This window comes from Pelophylax lessonae, assembly GCF_965119305.1.
Source record: "Pelophylax lessonae genome assembly, chromosome: 2".
NCBI lineage: Eukaryota > Metazoa > Chordata > Amphibia > Anura > Ranidae > Pelophylax > Pelophylax lessonae.
In genome coordinates this window covers 269,877,193-269,895,823 of record NC_138769.1, presented here as the reverse complement: position 1 = coordinate 269,895,823, position 18,631 = coordinate 269,877,193, and the positions used below count along the sequence as shown (strand labels likewise).

Sequence of the window (18,631 nt, the reverse complement as noted above, 5' to 3'; positions counted from 1 at the left end):
TTTGTTAGTCTGGAGGTATTGAAGGTTTTTATGATCTGTATATATGAGTATTGGTAACTGGGTACCTTCGAGTAGATGTCGCCAATTCTCCATTGCAAGTTTTATGGCAAGCAACTCCTTTTCACCCACTGGGTAGTTCACCTCTGGGCTGCTTAGTGATTTTGAAAAGAAAGCAACTGGGTGGAGTGGTGAAGTATTTGTTGGTCGTTGGGAGAGAACTGCTCCTACTGCCATATTTGACGCATCTACCTCCAGAATATATTGGAGGGATGGGTCTGGATGGCGTAGTATGGGAGCAGAGGTAAAGCTTGATTTTAACAAGCAGAAAGCTTGATTCGCTTCTTCTGACCATTTGAATGGTTTCTTTATACTTGTCAGTTGTGTGAGAGGTCTCACAATAGCGGAAAAGTTCTTGATGAACTTCCTATAGAAGTTGGAGAATCCAAGGAATCGCTGTAATGCCTTACGAGTTGTTGGTATAGGCCAGTCCAGAATACAGGATATCTTGCTCATATCCATCTTAATTCCAGTTTTGGATATGATGTATCCTAGAAATAATATTTCTTCCTTATGAAATAAGCATTTTTTTAATTTCACGTATAGATTGTGTGAGAGTAATCTGGATAACACAAGTCTTACATGTTTTATATGTTCAGGCATAGATCGCGAATAGATAAGTATATCGTCCAGGTATACTACGACACAGACATCAAGTAAGTCTCTAAAGATGTCGTTTATGAACCTTTGGAAGGCTGCGGGAGCATTACACAACCCGAATGGCATCACAAGATATTCGAATAATCCGTATCTGGTTCTGATTGCTGTTTTCCACTCATCTCCGTCACGGATTCGGATTAGGTTGTATGCCCCTTTCAGGTCTAATTTAGAGAAGTAAGTAGCCCCACGCACTTGTTCAATGAGTTCAGGGATGAGCGGCAAAGGATAGCGATCCTTTATCGTAATCGTGTTTAATTGCCTATAATCGATAATAGGCCTAAGACTGGAATCCTTATTGCGGACAAAGAAAAGTCCTGCAGCTGTGGAAGAAGTAGAGGGTCTGATGAACCCTTTTTTCAAATTCTCATCCAAGTATTCCTTGAGATGAGAAAGTTCATCCTGTGAAAGGGGATAAACATGACCGAAAGGCAATTTGCTGTTAGGGAGTAGATCAATAGTGCAATCATAATCCCTATGGGGAGGCAACACTTGAGCATTTTTCTCAAGGAATACTTCGGACAGATCCTGATAGCATAGTGGTGCAATCTCATCTGACACCACAGACAGGATCTTTCCATAAGATGGGAGGTTACACGTAATCTCACAATAGTGAGAAGGGAAGGCCAAAGTCCGTCTTTTCCAATCTATGATTGGTTGGTGTGTGTGTAACCAGGGAAGTCCCAAAATAATGGAAAAATGGGGTGAGGATAGTATATCAAAGGTGATGGTCTCCACATGAGACTCGTTGGCAGTGGCAAGGAGTGCCTGTGTCTGGTTGGTGATTGGATCAGAAGACAATGGAATACCGTTAATGAAACTAACAGAAACAGGTTTAAGTTTTGAAATAATAGGTATTTTATTTAAGGTAACAAAACGTGTATCAATATAGTTTCCACAAGATCCAGTGTCGATCATAGCCTTGGTGGTGATCCTAATCTGGTCCCACTGTAATGTTAAATGAACAAAAAGATTGGGGTTAGAAAAGGAAGTCGTTAATCCTCCTAGCAAGACATGTGAACACTCACCCTCTTTTTTGCGGACAAGGGGACAGACGCATATCAAATGATCCGGGGATGCGCAGTACATGCAGAGATTTCTGGATCTCCTTCTGGCTCGTTCTGTAGTTGATAAAGGTGGGCATATAGTTCCTACCTCCATGGGAGTAGGGTCAACGGCCGCAATCCGAGAAGGACTAGTTAATGGCATTCCCATTTTTTCAGCCCTTCTTTCTCGTAGTCGTCTGTCGATGTTGATACTAAGTTGTATCAAGGCATCCAAGGTGCCAGGTAAATCCGCTCGGGCGAGCTCGTCTTTAACAGCTTCTGATAACCCGAGTCTGAATTGAGTTCGCAGAGATGTATCATTCCACCCTGAATCAAGGGTCCATCTTTTGAACTCTGCTACAAAGTCTTCTACAGGTCTCCTTCCTTGTTTTAAAGCCCTTAATTGAATATAAGCAGTACTCTGCCTATTGGGGTCTTCATATAAACTAGCGAGTTCTGCTAGAAATAAGGAATAGGAGTTGAGAATCTGATCATTTTTCTCAAAGAGAGAGTCTGCCCAGGCCCGGGGATCACCCGTTAAGTATGAAATAACGGTACAGACTTTAATTTGATCAGTAGAGTATGTACGAGGTTTTAACAAAAAAAGCAATTGACATGCGTTTTTGAATTCACAAAATTTTTTCCGATCACCTGTAAACACTAGGGGAGGGTTTATTTTAGGTTCGGGGGCTGAACAGTAGTAAGCCGTGAGAGACGGGTTACCTGCTGCGTCAGAGTCTGATTCTCTTCTTTTACTTCAGTAAGAGCAAGTATTAACGCATTTACTTGTTGTGTTAATTGTGTCACTTGAGTGGGTAATTCTGCTGAATCCATTTTTTTTTTCTGGTTCGTTCAATCTGTAACGCTCCTGCGTTTTTGTAGTAGGCTGGATATGCAGCTGCAAAATCTCCACTCAGTAGTCATGTAGAGATGTGTTGAATAACCAGATCCAACTCTCCAAACTCATCACTGTGGGCCTGTCAGCTTCAACATACAGATATATACACACTCAATAAGATGTTCCTGGAGTGGTAGAATGTATATGACAGTATGAAGGTGTTGTGCTGAAGGGACAGGTGTGAACAGTGATAGAGATGGTAAGTACTTGATAGGTTTGTTCAGGAGAGTACTAGATGGTATTAGGTAGAGGGCAGATAGGTTAGTAATCGAGTATGGTGACAGGTGGTAAGGACAGCAGATGACAATTACAGGATAGACTAACCCAGTGCAAGGATAGATGGTAGTAGACTCAAGAGCTAGCAATCTATGTAGCAGTGCAGATGATAGATGGTAGTAGACTTAAGAGCAAGCAATCTATGTAACAGTGCAGATGATAGATGGTAGTAGACTCAAGAGCTAGCAATCTCTGTAACAGTGCAGATAGTAGATGGTAGTAGGCTCAAGAGCTAGCAATCTATGTAACAGTGCAGATGATAGATAGTGTAAGTAGGTTATGGAGGATTCCCCTGTGGGGTACTTATCACTAGTAAATGTTAGTAGTAGAGGGGTCCAGTAGAGAGGGGAAGATCTGGTAGCGAGATACAGGGATCAGTAGCGAGGTTCCGGTCTGCTCCAGGTAGAAGCAACCAGCTGGAGGTTCCGACAGCAAGACAGGCTTGAAAGCATGTGGATACACAAGGCAGGTTGAACGAACGATGTGAGCGAAAACGCCGGCGGTTGAAATAGCCGCTCTGCGGCGCTCAGCGATGACATTATCTGTCTTAAAGGTGTATGCGTACCACCTAGTAAGAAAGGTGGGACGCATATTTGGAAGGAAATAAATTATTAAGGGTACCAGAGGTACCAGAATCTTACACCACGTCCTCTCCTTGCAACAGGAGCTCTACCAGCAGCACCACGACCCAGGCCACGGCCCCTATTTGACGGTCTCCTCATATTTCTGTAATTTAAGATCTTGCCCTAGAAAGGTGTTTATTGAATAGCGGAACAAAACAACAACAGTATCGCACGGGTGTATCTCACAGTCAAATATGCAAACTATGCCGCAATTTAATGTCTTTTACCCCAAAAGGGTGTATATTGAATAGCGGAATAGGATAAAAAACGGTGTATCTTACACGTACAAACACAGACTAGGTTCCGATTAAAATTTTTTGTACCCTAAAGGGAGGATGAGGAAGAGGAGTAGGAGGAGTTGGGAACAGGAGGCAAACTGAAGCGCCCTGCAATCCTCGGCGGTAGAAGGAGATGCGCCAAACAAATTTAAAAAGGTGTATCTCACATGTACCGATACAGACTGTCCCGCAATTTAATTTTTTACACTCAAACAGGGTGTATATTGAATAGCGGAATAGGACAAATTTTACAAAACGGTGTATCTCACACGTACAAACACAAACTAGGCCCCGATTACAATTTTTTGTACCCTAAAGGCAGGATGAGGAAGAGGAGTAGGAGGAGTTGGGAACAGGAGCCAAACTGAAGCGCCCTGCAATCCTCGGCGGTAGAAGGAGATGCGCCAAACAAATTTAAAAAGGTTTATCTCACATGTACCGATACAGACTATCCCGCAATTTAATTTTTTACACTCAAACAGGGTGTATATTGAATAGCGGAATAGGACAAATTTTACAAAACGGTGTATCTCACACGTACAAACACAAACTATGCCCCGATTAAAGTTTTTTGTACCTTAAAGGCAGGATGAGGAAGAGGAGTAGGAGGAGTTGGGAACAGGAGCCAAACTGAAGCGCCCTGCAATCCTCGGCGGTAGAAGGAGATGCGCCAAACAAATTTAAAAAGGTGTATCTCACATGTAGCGATACAGACTATCCCGCAATTTAATTTTTTACACTCAAACAGGGTGTATATTGAATAGCGGAATAGGACAAATTTTACAAAACGGTGTATCTCACACGTACAAACACAATCTAGGCCCCGATTACAATTTTTTGTACCCTAAAGGCAGGGTGAGGAGTAGGAGGAGTTCGGAACAGGCAGGAGGCAGACTGAAGCACCCTCAAATCCTCGGCAGTATGAGATGCGCCCCAAAAATTGGAAAGGTGTATCTCACACGTACCGACACAGACTATCCCGCAATTTAATTGTTTATACCCAAAGGTTTTTATTGAATAGCGGAATAGAAAATATGATCAAAAAAAGTGTATGTATCTCACACGTACAAAACCACACTAGGCCCCAATTACTATTGTTTGTACCCCTAAAAGGTTGGATGAGGAGTAGGAGGAGTTTGGAACAGGCAGCACCCTCAAATCTTCAGAAGTATGAGATGAACCCCAAAAACTTGGAAAGGTGGATCTCACACCTACCAACACAGACTATCCCGCAATTTAACTGTTCCCCAAAGGTTTTTATTGAATAGCGGAATAGAAAATATGATCAAAAAAAGTGTATGTATCTCACACGTACAAAACCACACTAGGCCCCAATAACTATTGTTTGTACCCCTAAAAGGCTGGATGAGGAGTAGGAGGAGTTTGGAACAGGCAGCACCCTCAAATCTTCAGAAGTATGAGATGAACCCCAAAAACTTGGAAAGGTGGATCTCACACCAACACAGACTATCCCGCAATTTAACTGTTCCCCAAAGGTTTTTATTGAATAGCGGAATAGAAAATATGATCAAAAAAAGTGTATGTATCTCACACGTAGAAAACCACACTAGGCCCCAATTACTATTGTTTGTACCCCTAAAAGGCTGGATGAGGAGTAGGAGGAGTTTGGAACAGGCAGCACCCTCAAATCTTCAGAAGTATGAGATGAACCCCAAAAACCCCAAATATCATTCAGCTCTGCTGCGGGCCACAATTTAATTTTTTTTAACCCAAGGCTCTATATTGAATAGTGGAATAGAAAAAAGTGTATGATTTTTGAAACCACTCAATAATAGCACATGTGAACTGAACACAGCAGTGTATGATCAGTCAGCACAGCACAGCTGAAGGAAAAATGTTGCACACAGTGACTGATAGAAAAATACTTTTCTCCCTCCTCCTCAGTGGGCAAAAAAATTGTGTTCACTGCACCCCACACACACAGCAAAATCGATGTGGACCACTGACACCTGCCTATCTCCAGCCTCTCCCTAAATGGTTTGATAAGATCGTAGATCGGTCACTGAAAACCCCTCCCACACAGGAAAATCGATCGTAGAAAACTGACCCTAAAAATCAGCAGCAGCCTCTCCCTAAAAGGATTGATAAGATCATAGATCGGTCACTGAAAACCCCTCCCACACAGCAAAATCGATCGTAGAGAACTGACCCTAAAAATCAGCAGCAGCCTCTCCCTAAAAGGATTGATAAGATTGTAGATCGGTCACTGAAAACCCCTCCCACACAGCAAAATCGATCATAGAAAACTGACCCTAAAAATCAGCAGCCTCGCCCTAAAATGCCTACAACTCGCCCTGCCTAACACACTCCGAACTGTCCCTCAATTTTATCCGTACACAAATGTTTTTTTTTCCTGTCTGTCCCTAATCAGCAGCCAGCACGTATGATGTGTGCTCTGTCCCTGAACTAACACAGCAGAATGACGCAGCGGCGCTGCCTCTGACTTATAAAGACTTGGTCACATGCTTCAGATGGCCAATCACAGCTACTAATACATTTGTAGGCATTGCTGGGATGGCTTAAGGCACACCAGTTAAACGCTTGTTGATTGGCTTTTGAAAGCCCGCCATGAAAAGCGCGCCAATGCATGCAAAACCCGGAAATAAAACGACCGAACACGGATTTTTACCCGAACATACAGTAAAGTTTTTGGGTCCGTGTTCGGGTAACAAAAATCCAATTATTCGGTACGAACACGAATAATACAGTCCGTGTTCGCTCAACCCTAGTGGTAAGCTTCAGGTTCAATTTGGCCACTAGTTCAACCTTCATTCATTTGTAGTTTGAAAAAATGGCGAACGATTGGGATTGTTAGCAGGTTCAATTTGGCCATTAGTTCAACCTTCATTCATTTGTAGTTTGAAAAAAATACGAACGATTGGGATTGTTAGCTGCTATTGCAACCAATTCCTAATCATGCACTTCTTGACCCTGAACTGTGGTCAGGTAGCTTAGAGTAGCCAATAGTGTGTTTTTTTTTTTGTTTTTTGTTTTTTCGGGAAAGCCCACAGACTTTAGGTAAAGTTAGATGCTGATTGCTGAAAATGTCAATCATGTAATTTTTGATATTTATACTAAGTCACAGACATACAGGGTCTTGTACAGTGTACAGAGAAATATTTTTAAGAAAAGTGCTACTGGTGCTTCTCGCTGAAAAAGTACAGTATATCTATATTGCCATTGAGTCACAGACACACTAACAATATGTTATACAGTGGTATTGCAGATCAGGGAGATATTTTTTGCAGAGACAGTTGGATGTTGATTGCTGAAAAACAGAAAATTGTATCATATTTACATAGTTACATAGTAGGTGAGGTTGAATAAAGACAATAGTCCATCCAGTTCAACCTGTGTAGGTGTGTGTGACTGTAATTTTCATTTCCTGGTGCCTATCCATGGCAGCATACAGGTGATAGAGCTCCTCCTCGACTCCTCCCTCAGGACCAGTGAATAGCATAAAAGAAGACCTGGCCCCCTATCCCATCATTCTCAGTAATATAGAATACCAGGGTGGGAGCGTATGCTGCCATGGATAGGCACCAGGAAAGGAAAATTACAGTAAATATGATACAATTTTCAGTTTTCCTGGTGCCTCCATGGCAGCATACAGGTGATAAATAACTAGCTCAGACGGGTGGGATAATGCTGAACTTAAAGTATTTTAATTGGTTATAGACATTGCCGCTTGGATTGCTCACTTTCCAAACTCCACCGTTGTGAGAGCACCTGGATCGATATGGTAGTGTCTCAGGAATGTGTGGCGAGAAGACCAGGTGGCGGCCCTGCATACTGTTTCCAAGGAAACGTTAGCCCTTGCTGCCCAAGAAGCCGAGACTGCTCGAGTTGAGTGAGCGTTCACCCGCGCCGGAGGGACCATGTTCCTCGACTTGTAAGCTTTTTGAATCAATTTTACAACCCAAGAGGATAATGTTCTGCTGGTTGCCTCTTTTCCTCGGTTTTTGCCGAAGGGAATCACCAAGAGTCTCTGAGATTTCCTGAAGGATCTAGTAGATTCCAGGTAGGCCCTTAGAACTCTAGAGAGGTCCAAGTCGTTACATGCCCCTGAATCCGTATCCAAAAATACCGGTAATGCCCAGGGTTCCAGGAGATGACACAGGGTTGTGACTTTAGGCGTAAAACCACGCAGAGGGCGCAGTTCCACCCTGTCTGGGAAGAAAGAGATGTGGTCCTCGCCTATTCCCAAGGCGTGTAGCTCCGAAATCCTTCTCCCTGAAGTAATGGCCAACAGGAACGTGGTCTTCAGGGTCAGGTTCCACAGTGACGTATCTTCCGAAGGGGAAAAAGGTTTATCCGATAAGGCTTGCAGAACCACCGACAGATCCCACTGAGGATATGGGTGCCTTACCGGTGGCCTGATTTTCAGGACTCCCTTGAGAAACGTTATTACTAATGGGTCTTCTGCCCATCTCCTGTTGGTTACGGCTGAAATGGCTGCTACTTGTACTTTTAACGAGCTTAGGCTCAGTCCTAGGTCGAGACCTGTTTGGAGAAAGTTGAGTATATCCATTGGGGAAGTCGAGGCTGGATCTACCCCGCGTCCCGTGGCAAAGGATAAGAATTTGTTCCATATTCTTGAATATACCACATTTGTGGATGACTTTCTGGCCTTCATTAAGGTAGCTATAACCTCTGAGGAACAACCTAAGGCCTGAAACCTCTTCCTCTCAAGTTCCAGATTCGCAGGTCCAGTTTCTGGGGATCTGGATGGGTCAGTCCCCCTTGAGATAGAAGGTGAGGGAAGGAGGGGATTCTGACCGGAGGGCTCATCGAGAGATACATGGCCAGGGGAAACCAAGGTCTCTTTGGCCAAAATGGTAGGATCGCCAGTATCTGTACATGCTCCCTCAGGAGCCTCTGAAGAAACTTCAGTATCAACGGCCGAGGAGGGAAGGCATATGCTGTTCTGAACTCCCATGGGCATGAGAGGGCGTCCACTGCCTCTGCCTGGGGATGTGGTAGACGAGAGAAAAATCTTGATAGCTTTGTGTTCTCCGCTGTGGCAAACATGTCCACCTGGGGTGTTTCCCAGAGTTTGCAGATCTGGCTGAAAATGTGGGGATGTAATGACCATTCGTTGATGTCCACAAATGTTCTTGACAGCCTGTCTGCTTCTGAATTTGCGCTGCCTGGGAGGTAAACTGCCCTCAGGTCTACGAGATTTTTTTCCGCCCAAAGTATTACCGGCTCCACTTCCCTGAGCAGAGATCTGCTTCGGGTTCCTCCCTGCCTCTGCAGGTAGGAGACTGCTGCTCTGTTGTCTAGACGGAGCACTACTCTTTGACCCTGTATCAGCGAAGCAAATGATGTTAGCGCTAGGAAGGCTGCCCTCATCTCTAGGATGTTCGAGACTATCCCCCTCGTGGGGTAGGACCATCTCCCCTGTACACTGACTTCCCCGCAGTGAGCTCCCCAGCCTAGGCCACTGGCATCGGACGTAATTTTGGTCCAGGGGAATGAGCCCAGTTGACGAGAATTGGATAGGTTCTTCCGATTCGTCCACCAGTGCAGGCTCCTGCGCATCAAGCTGGATAGAAGAATCTTCTGAGAGAGACACCGTTTCTTCCATTGCAACAGGAAGCCCGTCTGAAAATATCTTAAGTGCCAATGGGCCCATGGAACCACCGGAATACACGCTGACATTGTGCCTATGAGGCTCAAACACTGAGATGCCGTTATCTGGTGGGCTGACATAACCTTCTTCATTCTTTTCATAATGACCTCTATCTTCTGGATGGGCAATGACACAGTTCCCCTCTGCCTATCGAACAGTATGCCCAGATAGATCATCTGTTGGGAGGGGACGAGATGACTCTTGGCATGGTTTACAAGCCAACCTAGCTCCGCTAGGGACCGTAGCAGTAGGTCCCTGTGGGAAATGAGCTGTGCTGGGTTGTTGGCTAAGAGGAGGATGTCGTCCAGGTAGTGGTGTACTCGTAAGCCTCTCTCCCGTAACGGTGCCAGCGCTGAGATGAGGATTTTCGTGAACACCCAAAGTGAGGTGCAGAGACCAAAAGGTAGAGCCTGAAACTGCAGGTGGGTCTGTCCTACCGCAAACCTCAGGAATCTTTGGAATCTTGGATTGATCGGAACATGCAGGTAGGCATCTTGTAAGTCGACCGAAACCATCCAGTCCCCTGGTTGCACCACCTGGATGATCGTCTGCAACGACTCCATCTTGAAGCTCTCCAAAATTATATACCTGTTGAGCCTTTTCAGGTCTATGACAGGTCTCCAGTCTCCTGTTTTCTTCTGTACCAGAACCAGTCAAGAAGGTATGAGGAAAAAAAGGAGAATGATGGGATAGGGGGCCAGGTCTTCTTTTATGCTATTCACTGGTCCTGAGGGAGGAGTCGAGGCGGAGCTCTATCACCTGTATGCTGCCATGGAGGCACCAGGAAATATCTATATTTTTATTGAGCCACAGACAATGGGGTTGCTTTGCTAAAGGCAAATAGGATGTTCTCTTTGTGGAACTAGTGAACTAGATGAAACTCTGCTGACCTATATCATCCAATTATACTTAGGCAAAAATATTATATTCTGTTTTACTTGCATACTTCTTTGCAAACTAATTTTCCCTCCATCTACAAAACTGGGGGAACATTTAGAGTTGTGATATATACAGAAAGCACAAAGCATCTGATTATCTGAAAACCTCTTTTGATTATCTTTTGTAATGCAGAAGAGGTATTCCCAAACAAGCTGTAAAATGTGAAAATATTCACAAAATGTTTTAAGAGTGTTTTTTTTTTATCTGAGTCTTAAAGTTCGATTTGAGTTTAAGGGTAGGTTCCCACTGATGCGATGCAAGTTGAATCAGTTTTGCAGAGCGATTTGAAGGAGCAGCTGCAATGAGAGTGGATATGATTCAGTGGTGTCTCCAGCTTTCATATTTTGGAGGGGCACATGGGGGGATAGGGACAAAAGTAGGGGGGCCGACAATAAAATGCAATATATATATATATATATATTTTTTTTTTTTTTTTCAAGAATAGAATGCACTCCAGAGGTCTTGTTACAAATATACCTTTGTTTTGTTCATGCAATATACAATACAATTGAGCGTCAATGTTTCAATCTGACTAGGGACTTTTATAAAGATGCTAAAAAGTCCCTAGGCAAACTTCTGAAAAGGAAGCAGGAGAGTCTCTTTAACATAACCTATAGACAAAAATTTGCATTATGAAGGGCTATCAAACGCATAAACAGTAAATATTCCGAACACTTTGTCACAATCCCTGACAATGGGCATCAAAAAGGCAAAAACATGAAATATTCGTGACAATGGGCATCGGTGCAAAAAACCATAGGGGGCCACCCTGACCACTCCCACCCATCTATCCCGGGGCCCTTCCCTGTGTGCATGGTGCACTTTCCACTGATCCAGGGGCCCTTTATTACTTTCCCACAGCAGGGCTCTTTCACATGTTCTGCAGTGGGCTTCCTTCCTGACATCTTAGGCCCCCTCCATGGTGGTGGAAAGCAACCAGGCCCTGGTGTTCCCAATTTGCTCTTGCTGTCCTGCCCCTGCTATTGACAGGGCCAGTCCAGCATCTCTGTATTCATGACAGCGCATTAGGATCCAGTGCTGGTTACATTATGGGGCTAATGGGCAAATGTGCAGGAGGGCTGGCACTACTGGTTGTAGACAGCTGTGCTCTCCGCCAGTCCCTAGCAGTGATGACACTGCAAAGCCTTCTCTGTTGACATGCCATTTGGATGCGATCTGGGCGATTCTCCCAATTGGATCGAATATGTGGACTTAAACACAGTATTTAATAGAATAGTACAATCACATATATATCAGCCATATGCTCAGCAACTGTGTGGGCTCCATTCTAGTAAGGTGGGGGCTCTAATCAATAAAACCACTATCATATTTATTTTTAGATCTGATCGGGAGCATCGCCCAGAACACATCCAGATCACCATGTCAACAGAAAAGGCTATGCAATATCACAGCTGCTAGGCGACTGGTGGAGAGCTCAGCCATCTACAACCAGTACTGCTGACCCCCTCCTCCCCGTATGCACCCATCAGCCCCATAATGTAACCAGTACTGGATCCTAATATGCTGCAGCTGCTGCCAAGGAGACAGAAAACACCAGATTGGCGTTGTCAATATCAGGGGCAGGACAGCAAGAGGAGGCTGGAAACCCCCCTGGTGGCAGAACAGCAGGACCTGGTCGCAAGTGCGACCCTGGTAGTTCTGGCATGGGCTCAGCAGGAGGATTCCCCCATCCACCTTGAATGTGTAGATGGGGAACTGAATATTTTTTTCATTAACACAATAGTTGAGGTCCGGTTCACACTGATGCGGTGAGGGAACTGCTGCAATTCCTTTCCCGCAATGCATCAGAATCGCAGGCAGTTCACACTGCGCTCTGCAAACCACTGCGGATGTCAATATTAATGATGAAAGTTATTGATACCCACAAATTGGTTTGCAGAACGCAGTGTGCACTGTGGAAGCCGATGGAATTGGATCATATGGGTCTGAACACCCTAACGATCCGAATCCAGTGCAGACAAAAAAAAAAAAAAGGGTCTTGCACCTTTTTGGAGCGGATCCAATGCAAATTGAGCCATACACAATGTATGGTTCAATTTGCATAGCACTGAATTTGTATGTCATTTGTACAGGAATCTTGTGCGATTCCTGGACAAATGACATGCAATGCAGTACACTTGGAAGAACAGAGAAAGGGGGGGGGGGGACAAGGGAGGGAGATAGGGACAGTTCAGCAATCACACTACACTGCACAGCTTACTGTGTACTCACCCAGGGTTAAAGCTGTTATCTCTCTCACACACCGCTGAGATCTTTCATGTTTCCCGCCCACATCTCCTGTCAGATACAGCTGCATTCCGGGAGGAGAGTGGGCGGTCTGGGCAGACACACGAGGAGCTTGTATTCCGTTCTCCTCTGCTGTCTGTGAGGGGAGGGGGGGGAGTGTGCTGGCTGGGCTGTGGGAGTGTCATACAGACAGACACTCTACTGCAGCCACCAGTCTCAGTGTGATTCTTCTCTACAAATAAGGCTGTTTTTTTCAAACTGGATGCTCACATTACAGCCTGGGGGAGGGGGGGGGGGGTGTCTCGCACAGCAGCAGAACCCCAGCCTTCTTCAGCCCTATTTAATGATTCAGTGCTTTCTCTGCCATGTAAAATACAAACAAAAAAAAATTGCATTTTTTATGGGGGTGCACAGTGTAATATTGGAGGGGGCCATTGTCCCTTCTGCCCCCCCCCCCTCCCCCTAGTGACACCACTGATGTGATTCAAATGCATGTCACTCTCTCTCACATCAGGAACACAGCAAAGACTTCCAGAAAACATACTGAAAACCTGCTATCTTAAGATGTATAAGTGTTTTACATGCAGTTACCATTCAAGTCTATAGCTAGAAAATGCACTGCTCCAAACTCGAACAGGACCTATTTTAAAACTAAACTGCATATACAGTGTGTGAATGACCTCCATAGAAAATTGTGTAATTTCATCTCATCTGCTAAAGATGGAAAATAGCAACTGGCTGTATTAAGTATTGTTGTTTCCCAAATGTTAACTTATTTCCTTACAAGATAATAAATTCACACAAACAAGGTTATTAGTTGGACAATTATGTACACTACTGTTTGAGACAAAATTGCTATATAATGGTTTTAAATAGCGTTGGGTACCAAATTCTATTTCTGTCCATATGACAATATATTTGTGTAATAGCACAAATTTTACCATGTCCCTTATAAAAGGTTATAAAGTACAGATCTGCTTTTATGCTTATTATATACATATTTTTTCTTGCCTGGAAGCAAAGTCAGATCTGCACCTACGACACACATTTAAGTAAATCCCCATAGATTTAATTTTTTTATATTTTCTTACCTTTTGAGCGCATCACAAGATAGGAGGATAGTCAATAACAATGCACGCATGATGAAGAAAGTCACAGAGCTTCTTGCTTGACAGAATTCTTGTGTTCTTGAATCGCGTTTATTTTACTGTTTTCTCTAACTACAGTCAATTTTGTTCTTTTTATATCCACTATTTACTCCTTATCTTATTCTTAAGTAAATACTTTACTGCCTCTGACGTTCGTTTTTGTTTATCCTTAAGCTCTCTCTATTTCTCTCTGACTTTTACCACTTGAACTATTCTGCTCTCTTTATATTTAGCTGTCTGAAGTTAGCCAAATTGGTAGGATTAGGGGAATCTGAATTGTTCTAGTCTTCTCTGGATACAAAATAGCTTAGATCTTAGTTTAACCCTTGTCCTTGCAATAAAACATACATCAAATAATAACACACATGGGAAAGCACTTAAAAAATAAATAAAACATTTTAAGAAACAGGGGAGACAGCAGGAAATGGGAAAGGTCAGACATAACACGGGAACAGTATCCTTCATTTAAAATCTTCAAAATATCACTCCAAAAAGTAATAGAGCATAATAATAAATGTATTAATTGTATAAGTTCATCACAAAGGAATAGTTTTTTCTGGTACACTGGATTTTGGGGTAGCAGTAGCTACATATAACCATATATAAATCATTTTCAACTCTTGATTTATAAAGTTGCTGAGAATAATTGTAATTGTACATATTTTGATAATGACTGATACATCAAGCATGTTTCCCAAGGACACAGCGATCACAGAGCTATGCCGGGTTCACACTGCGGGGGGTGTAGTTCTGGGAAGACATCAATAGACGCACTCCCAGAACCGGACGATCGCACTGTAGCAGTAATTTAGCTATAGCGCATTCAGCAAGTAGTTAAAGTGCAACGAATAGGAAAAAATGTTTTTTCGTTTTGGGCAGTGTTGGAGATGGATTAGAACACCTGCCAGTTATTATTGCTGTCCGTGCACCTATTCGGGAGGTTCACCCTCTCTATTTGTCCTATTTGCCATTATCATTGAAAGTAAAAGAAAATCCCAAATTTTGGGTTGCCCCAAGAAAAGTAATAGAGGGGAAATCATCCAATGAGGACACTAGTTCTGGTGACCTGTGGGTCCCCGTGGCATTCCCCTAATTTGCAGGAATTTCCTCTCACTTACTGTTTTGGCTATGGGACAGGAAGTGAAGGGAAATCTCCCCAGTGGGACACAGGTGGCAAACAATAAACTGACAGGGGTTATGACACTCCATTCCACATGGGAAAACATTATTTTGCCTATAGTCCTAGTTAAAGGACAGGAAGGCAGCTTGGTTTAGTTAAATATCTTCCACTGAAATCGTAACTTCATTTTAAGCATAATGAACTCCCAAGACTTTTAAATACTGTAGCTGTTTTTTTTTTAATGTTTTGTGACCATACTAGAATTATGTCAGAAAGTTTTCTGACATAATGGTCACTGAAACATTTCCCAAAATCGCAGATATTCTTCCAATTTAGGAATAACTATGTGCGGCGGTTAAAAATCCCCATCACTACAGCCTTGAATTAAGGATAACTTGTCACAAGATGGATTGTTTTAGGCAGTTAAAGTTAGGGTTACATCGATACTGTTCTTATTGGCAAGTACAAGTACTGATACTTGTGCTCAAGTACTCACCGATACCATTTATCAATACCTTTGCAATGTGATTTGAGCCCATAGAAAACGAATAGGCTCAAATCACACTGCATAGAATTGCATGTGGCTTGAACAGGAGGTGCTATTCCTGTTCAAATCGCATCCAGTTTCCCGCCCTGCTTCTGTTTGAACCCAGGCTGAATTCTCTATGACAAGCCTGGGTTTAAACAGGAGTGGTAGAGGGAAACTACTTGTGATTCAATCAGGAATCGCACCACAATTATGTTCAAATCATATGCGATTCCTTTCAGTGTGATTTGAGCCCATTCATTTTGTATGGTCTCAAATTGCACCACAAATGTATCAGTTTCAGGTATCAGAGCTCACTGAAATACCTTGAGAGCTCTGCCTTGGAAATACTGCCAAAATGTAGGCTGTTATGCTGCTGGACTGTGCCACAGTTGGGGGGCCAGTCGGGGGTTCCCTGAGGGGACGAGAACTTGAGACTCTTATGGACTTTCAGTTACCATCAATGGATTTACTGCTTTTAACCACTTGACCTCTGGAAGGCTTTAGCCCCTTCATGACCAGGGCATTTTTTTGCTATTCAGCACTGTGCTACTTTTGGTAATACAATTTTTTTTACTTTCATTAATTTTTATTAAAGAAATTTCAAGTACAAAATTCAGAAAAAAAAAGTGAAACAAGCAAACAGGACATGGTAATGTGTAAGAAAAATGTTACATTAAGAGGAGCTGACAATGGAAAAGACACGTATGAGCAAGAAGTTGGCATTGGGAACAATGAGGTTGGGCAAACGAGCACCATCCTTATGAACAGAGATGTAGGAGCTACGTGCGGAATGACAGTTCCTAAGGCTGACATACAGGTCCAATCAAATCTCTCCCCGGGGACCAGTCCCAGGAGCGCGAGGATGATCAAGATGTGTAAAAGGAGGGAGGGGAGAGGAGGCAGAGAGAGGAGGAGAAAGGGCACAGGTGGCTCAAGATGCTAGAGAAGACAAAGAGGTCAAGACAGGAGGTAAAGGATGGTTCGGCATAGAACTTAAATGGAAACCTGCACATATTTGGCCCAGGGTTCCCAAATGGCCTCAAATTTAGGGACAGTATCATTAATAATACTAGAGAGCTTTTCTTGTGACATAATCCATGAGATTTTGAGTTTGGTTTCTCGAATGGAAACCCTAGGTTTTTTCCATGCCCTAGCTATAGTAATTTTGGCTCCTAGCAATATGAAGTGTAGGGAAGGTTTGGAAAGCTTAGGAATTTGATCATTAAGTAGCGCAATTTGCGGAGATTGCTGGATAGGGTGGTCAATTACTTTACGAAGGATCCGAAATATCTTGTTCCAGTAAGATCTAAGTTTGGGGCAAGACCACCAGGTATGCAGGTAGTCCTCTTGTGAGCTACGAAAGCATAGAGGGGAGGCATTTGGGAACATGGCAGCAATACGCGTAGGGACCAAATGCCATCTGGTAAGCAGTTTAACATTAGCTTCAATAAGAGAGACATTCATGATACCTGGGAAAGAGCGGAGGAGGCAGGAGCATCAGCGTTTCAGGTCCCAGTCCATCTCCAGATCCCTCTCCCAGGCGAGGGCGTAGGTGGGTTTTACATCACTGCCGGACAGCACAGAGTACATCAGAGAGATTCCCTCCTCTTGGGTCCCTGGCCTCAGCACACCAACGTTCATAACCAGTGACCTGTGGGGGCTCCGGTTTGTTATCCCAAATAGAGTGTAAAAAGTGAGAAATCTGGGAGTGTCGATATCTTTCAGTAGGAGGCATTTTAAGGGAGGAGACACAGTGTGGGAAGGAGAGGGGACCCTTGGAGTTAAAGAAGTGTCCTATGCGAAATAAGCCTTTATTCAGCCACCACTGAAAAGCTTTTATGTTCTGACCTGGGGAAAGCTGTGGTTATGAAAGATATGCGTAAGGGGCCTAAGTTTAGAAACTAGGCTTGGGTATTTAAGAAGTTGATCGTTGAGGCGGAAGGAGTGAGAGAGGGTCGAGGAGAGGATAGGGGGGTCTGTCTCTTGGGGGGCACCAAGCTAGGAAGTCGAGCGTATATCGAGGTACTGCTTGACGTTCTAAATGTACCCAGTCAGGTTTATCCCCTCTGCGGTATATAGTGGAAAACTGGGCCAGTTGGGCAGCCAGATAATAACGCCGCAGGTGAGGAAGGGCGAGGCCCCCCTGTAAGCGGGAGTGGAACAAGATCGATTTAGAAAATCAGTGCCCCTTGGAGCCCCAAACAAAATGGACTAGGGCGTTTTGTAGGTCCTGTAGGTGTGTATGATTAACGGGGATTGGAAGAGACCAAAAGAGGTACAGGATGCGAGGGAGTAATGTCATTTTGATGGCATTGATTCTGCCCAGCCACGGCAGGTTGTGAGAGGACCAAGCGGAAAGATCGGCTTTGAGCTTTTTGATGAGGGGAGGGTAGTTAGCATTGTAAAGGGAGCCGATGGAGGGGTGAGATGCATACCCAAATATGGGATAGAGTCGGCACTCCAGCTAAACGGGAAGTTGGATTGCATTGTGGAGAGCTCAGCGGGGGAGAGCGAGACATTCAGAGCGCTAGATTTAGCCATGTTGACCCTGAGACCCGACAGTCTACCAAATGTCTGAAGAGTGCGGAGGAGATTGGGGACCGACACCATCGGGTTAGTGACAAATAATAACAAATCATCCGCGAATAGAGCGCACTTGTGCTCCATGTCCCCGCTAGTGACTCCCCGAATGTCCGGGTTGCGTCGAATCGCAATCGACAGTGACTCAATCGCCATAGCGAAGATCAGTGGAGACAGGGGACATCCCTGGCGGGTTCCCCTGGCAATCTGAAAGGGTTCCGAGTAGCAGCCCTGAAGACGGACCCGGGCAGACTGGGAGGAGTAGAGGGCACGAAGGATACCCATGAAGCGGGGCCCAAATCCCCACCTCTCAAGTACCTCAAAGATATACGGCCAGGAGACCAAATCAAAAGATCCAGTGAGAGGAGGAAACCCTTGCGTTGGGGTTCCCCATCCCACGCCGATCCCAGGAGAGAGATAATATCCACTGCTCTACGGATCTGATCTGTACCCTGTCTCCCCGGGATGAATCCTGATTGATCTTTATAAACATATGAAGCTATGAATGAGGACAATCTATCGGTTAGAAGTTTTGTGAGGATCTTGACGTCATTATTGATCAGGGAGATGGGTCGGT

At 44.1% G+C, this 18,631-nt stretch overlaps 1 protein-coding gene across 2 annotated transcripts in view; it reads right to left on the bottom strand.

Moving 5' to 3' along the window:
• Positions 1–13,877, bottom strand: part of REN (renin) — an 822,085-nt gene extending 808,208 nt beyond the window's left edge. For both annotated transcript variants that reach the window (XM_082245108.1, XM_082245109.1), the window contains exon 1: positions 13,769–13,877. In XM_082245108.1, the coding sequence (XP_082101234.1) occupies positions 13,769–13,818 (50 nt within the window). In that variant the 5' untranslated portion in view covers positions 13,819–13,877. The remainder of the gene's footprint in view (positions 1–13,768) is intronic.
• Between the last annotated feature and the right edge of the window lie 4,754 nt (positions 13,878–18,631).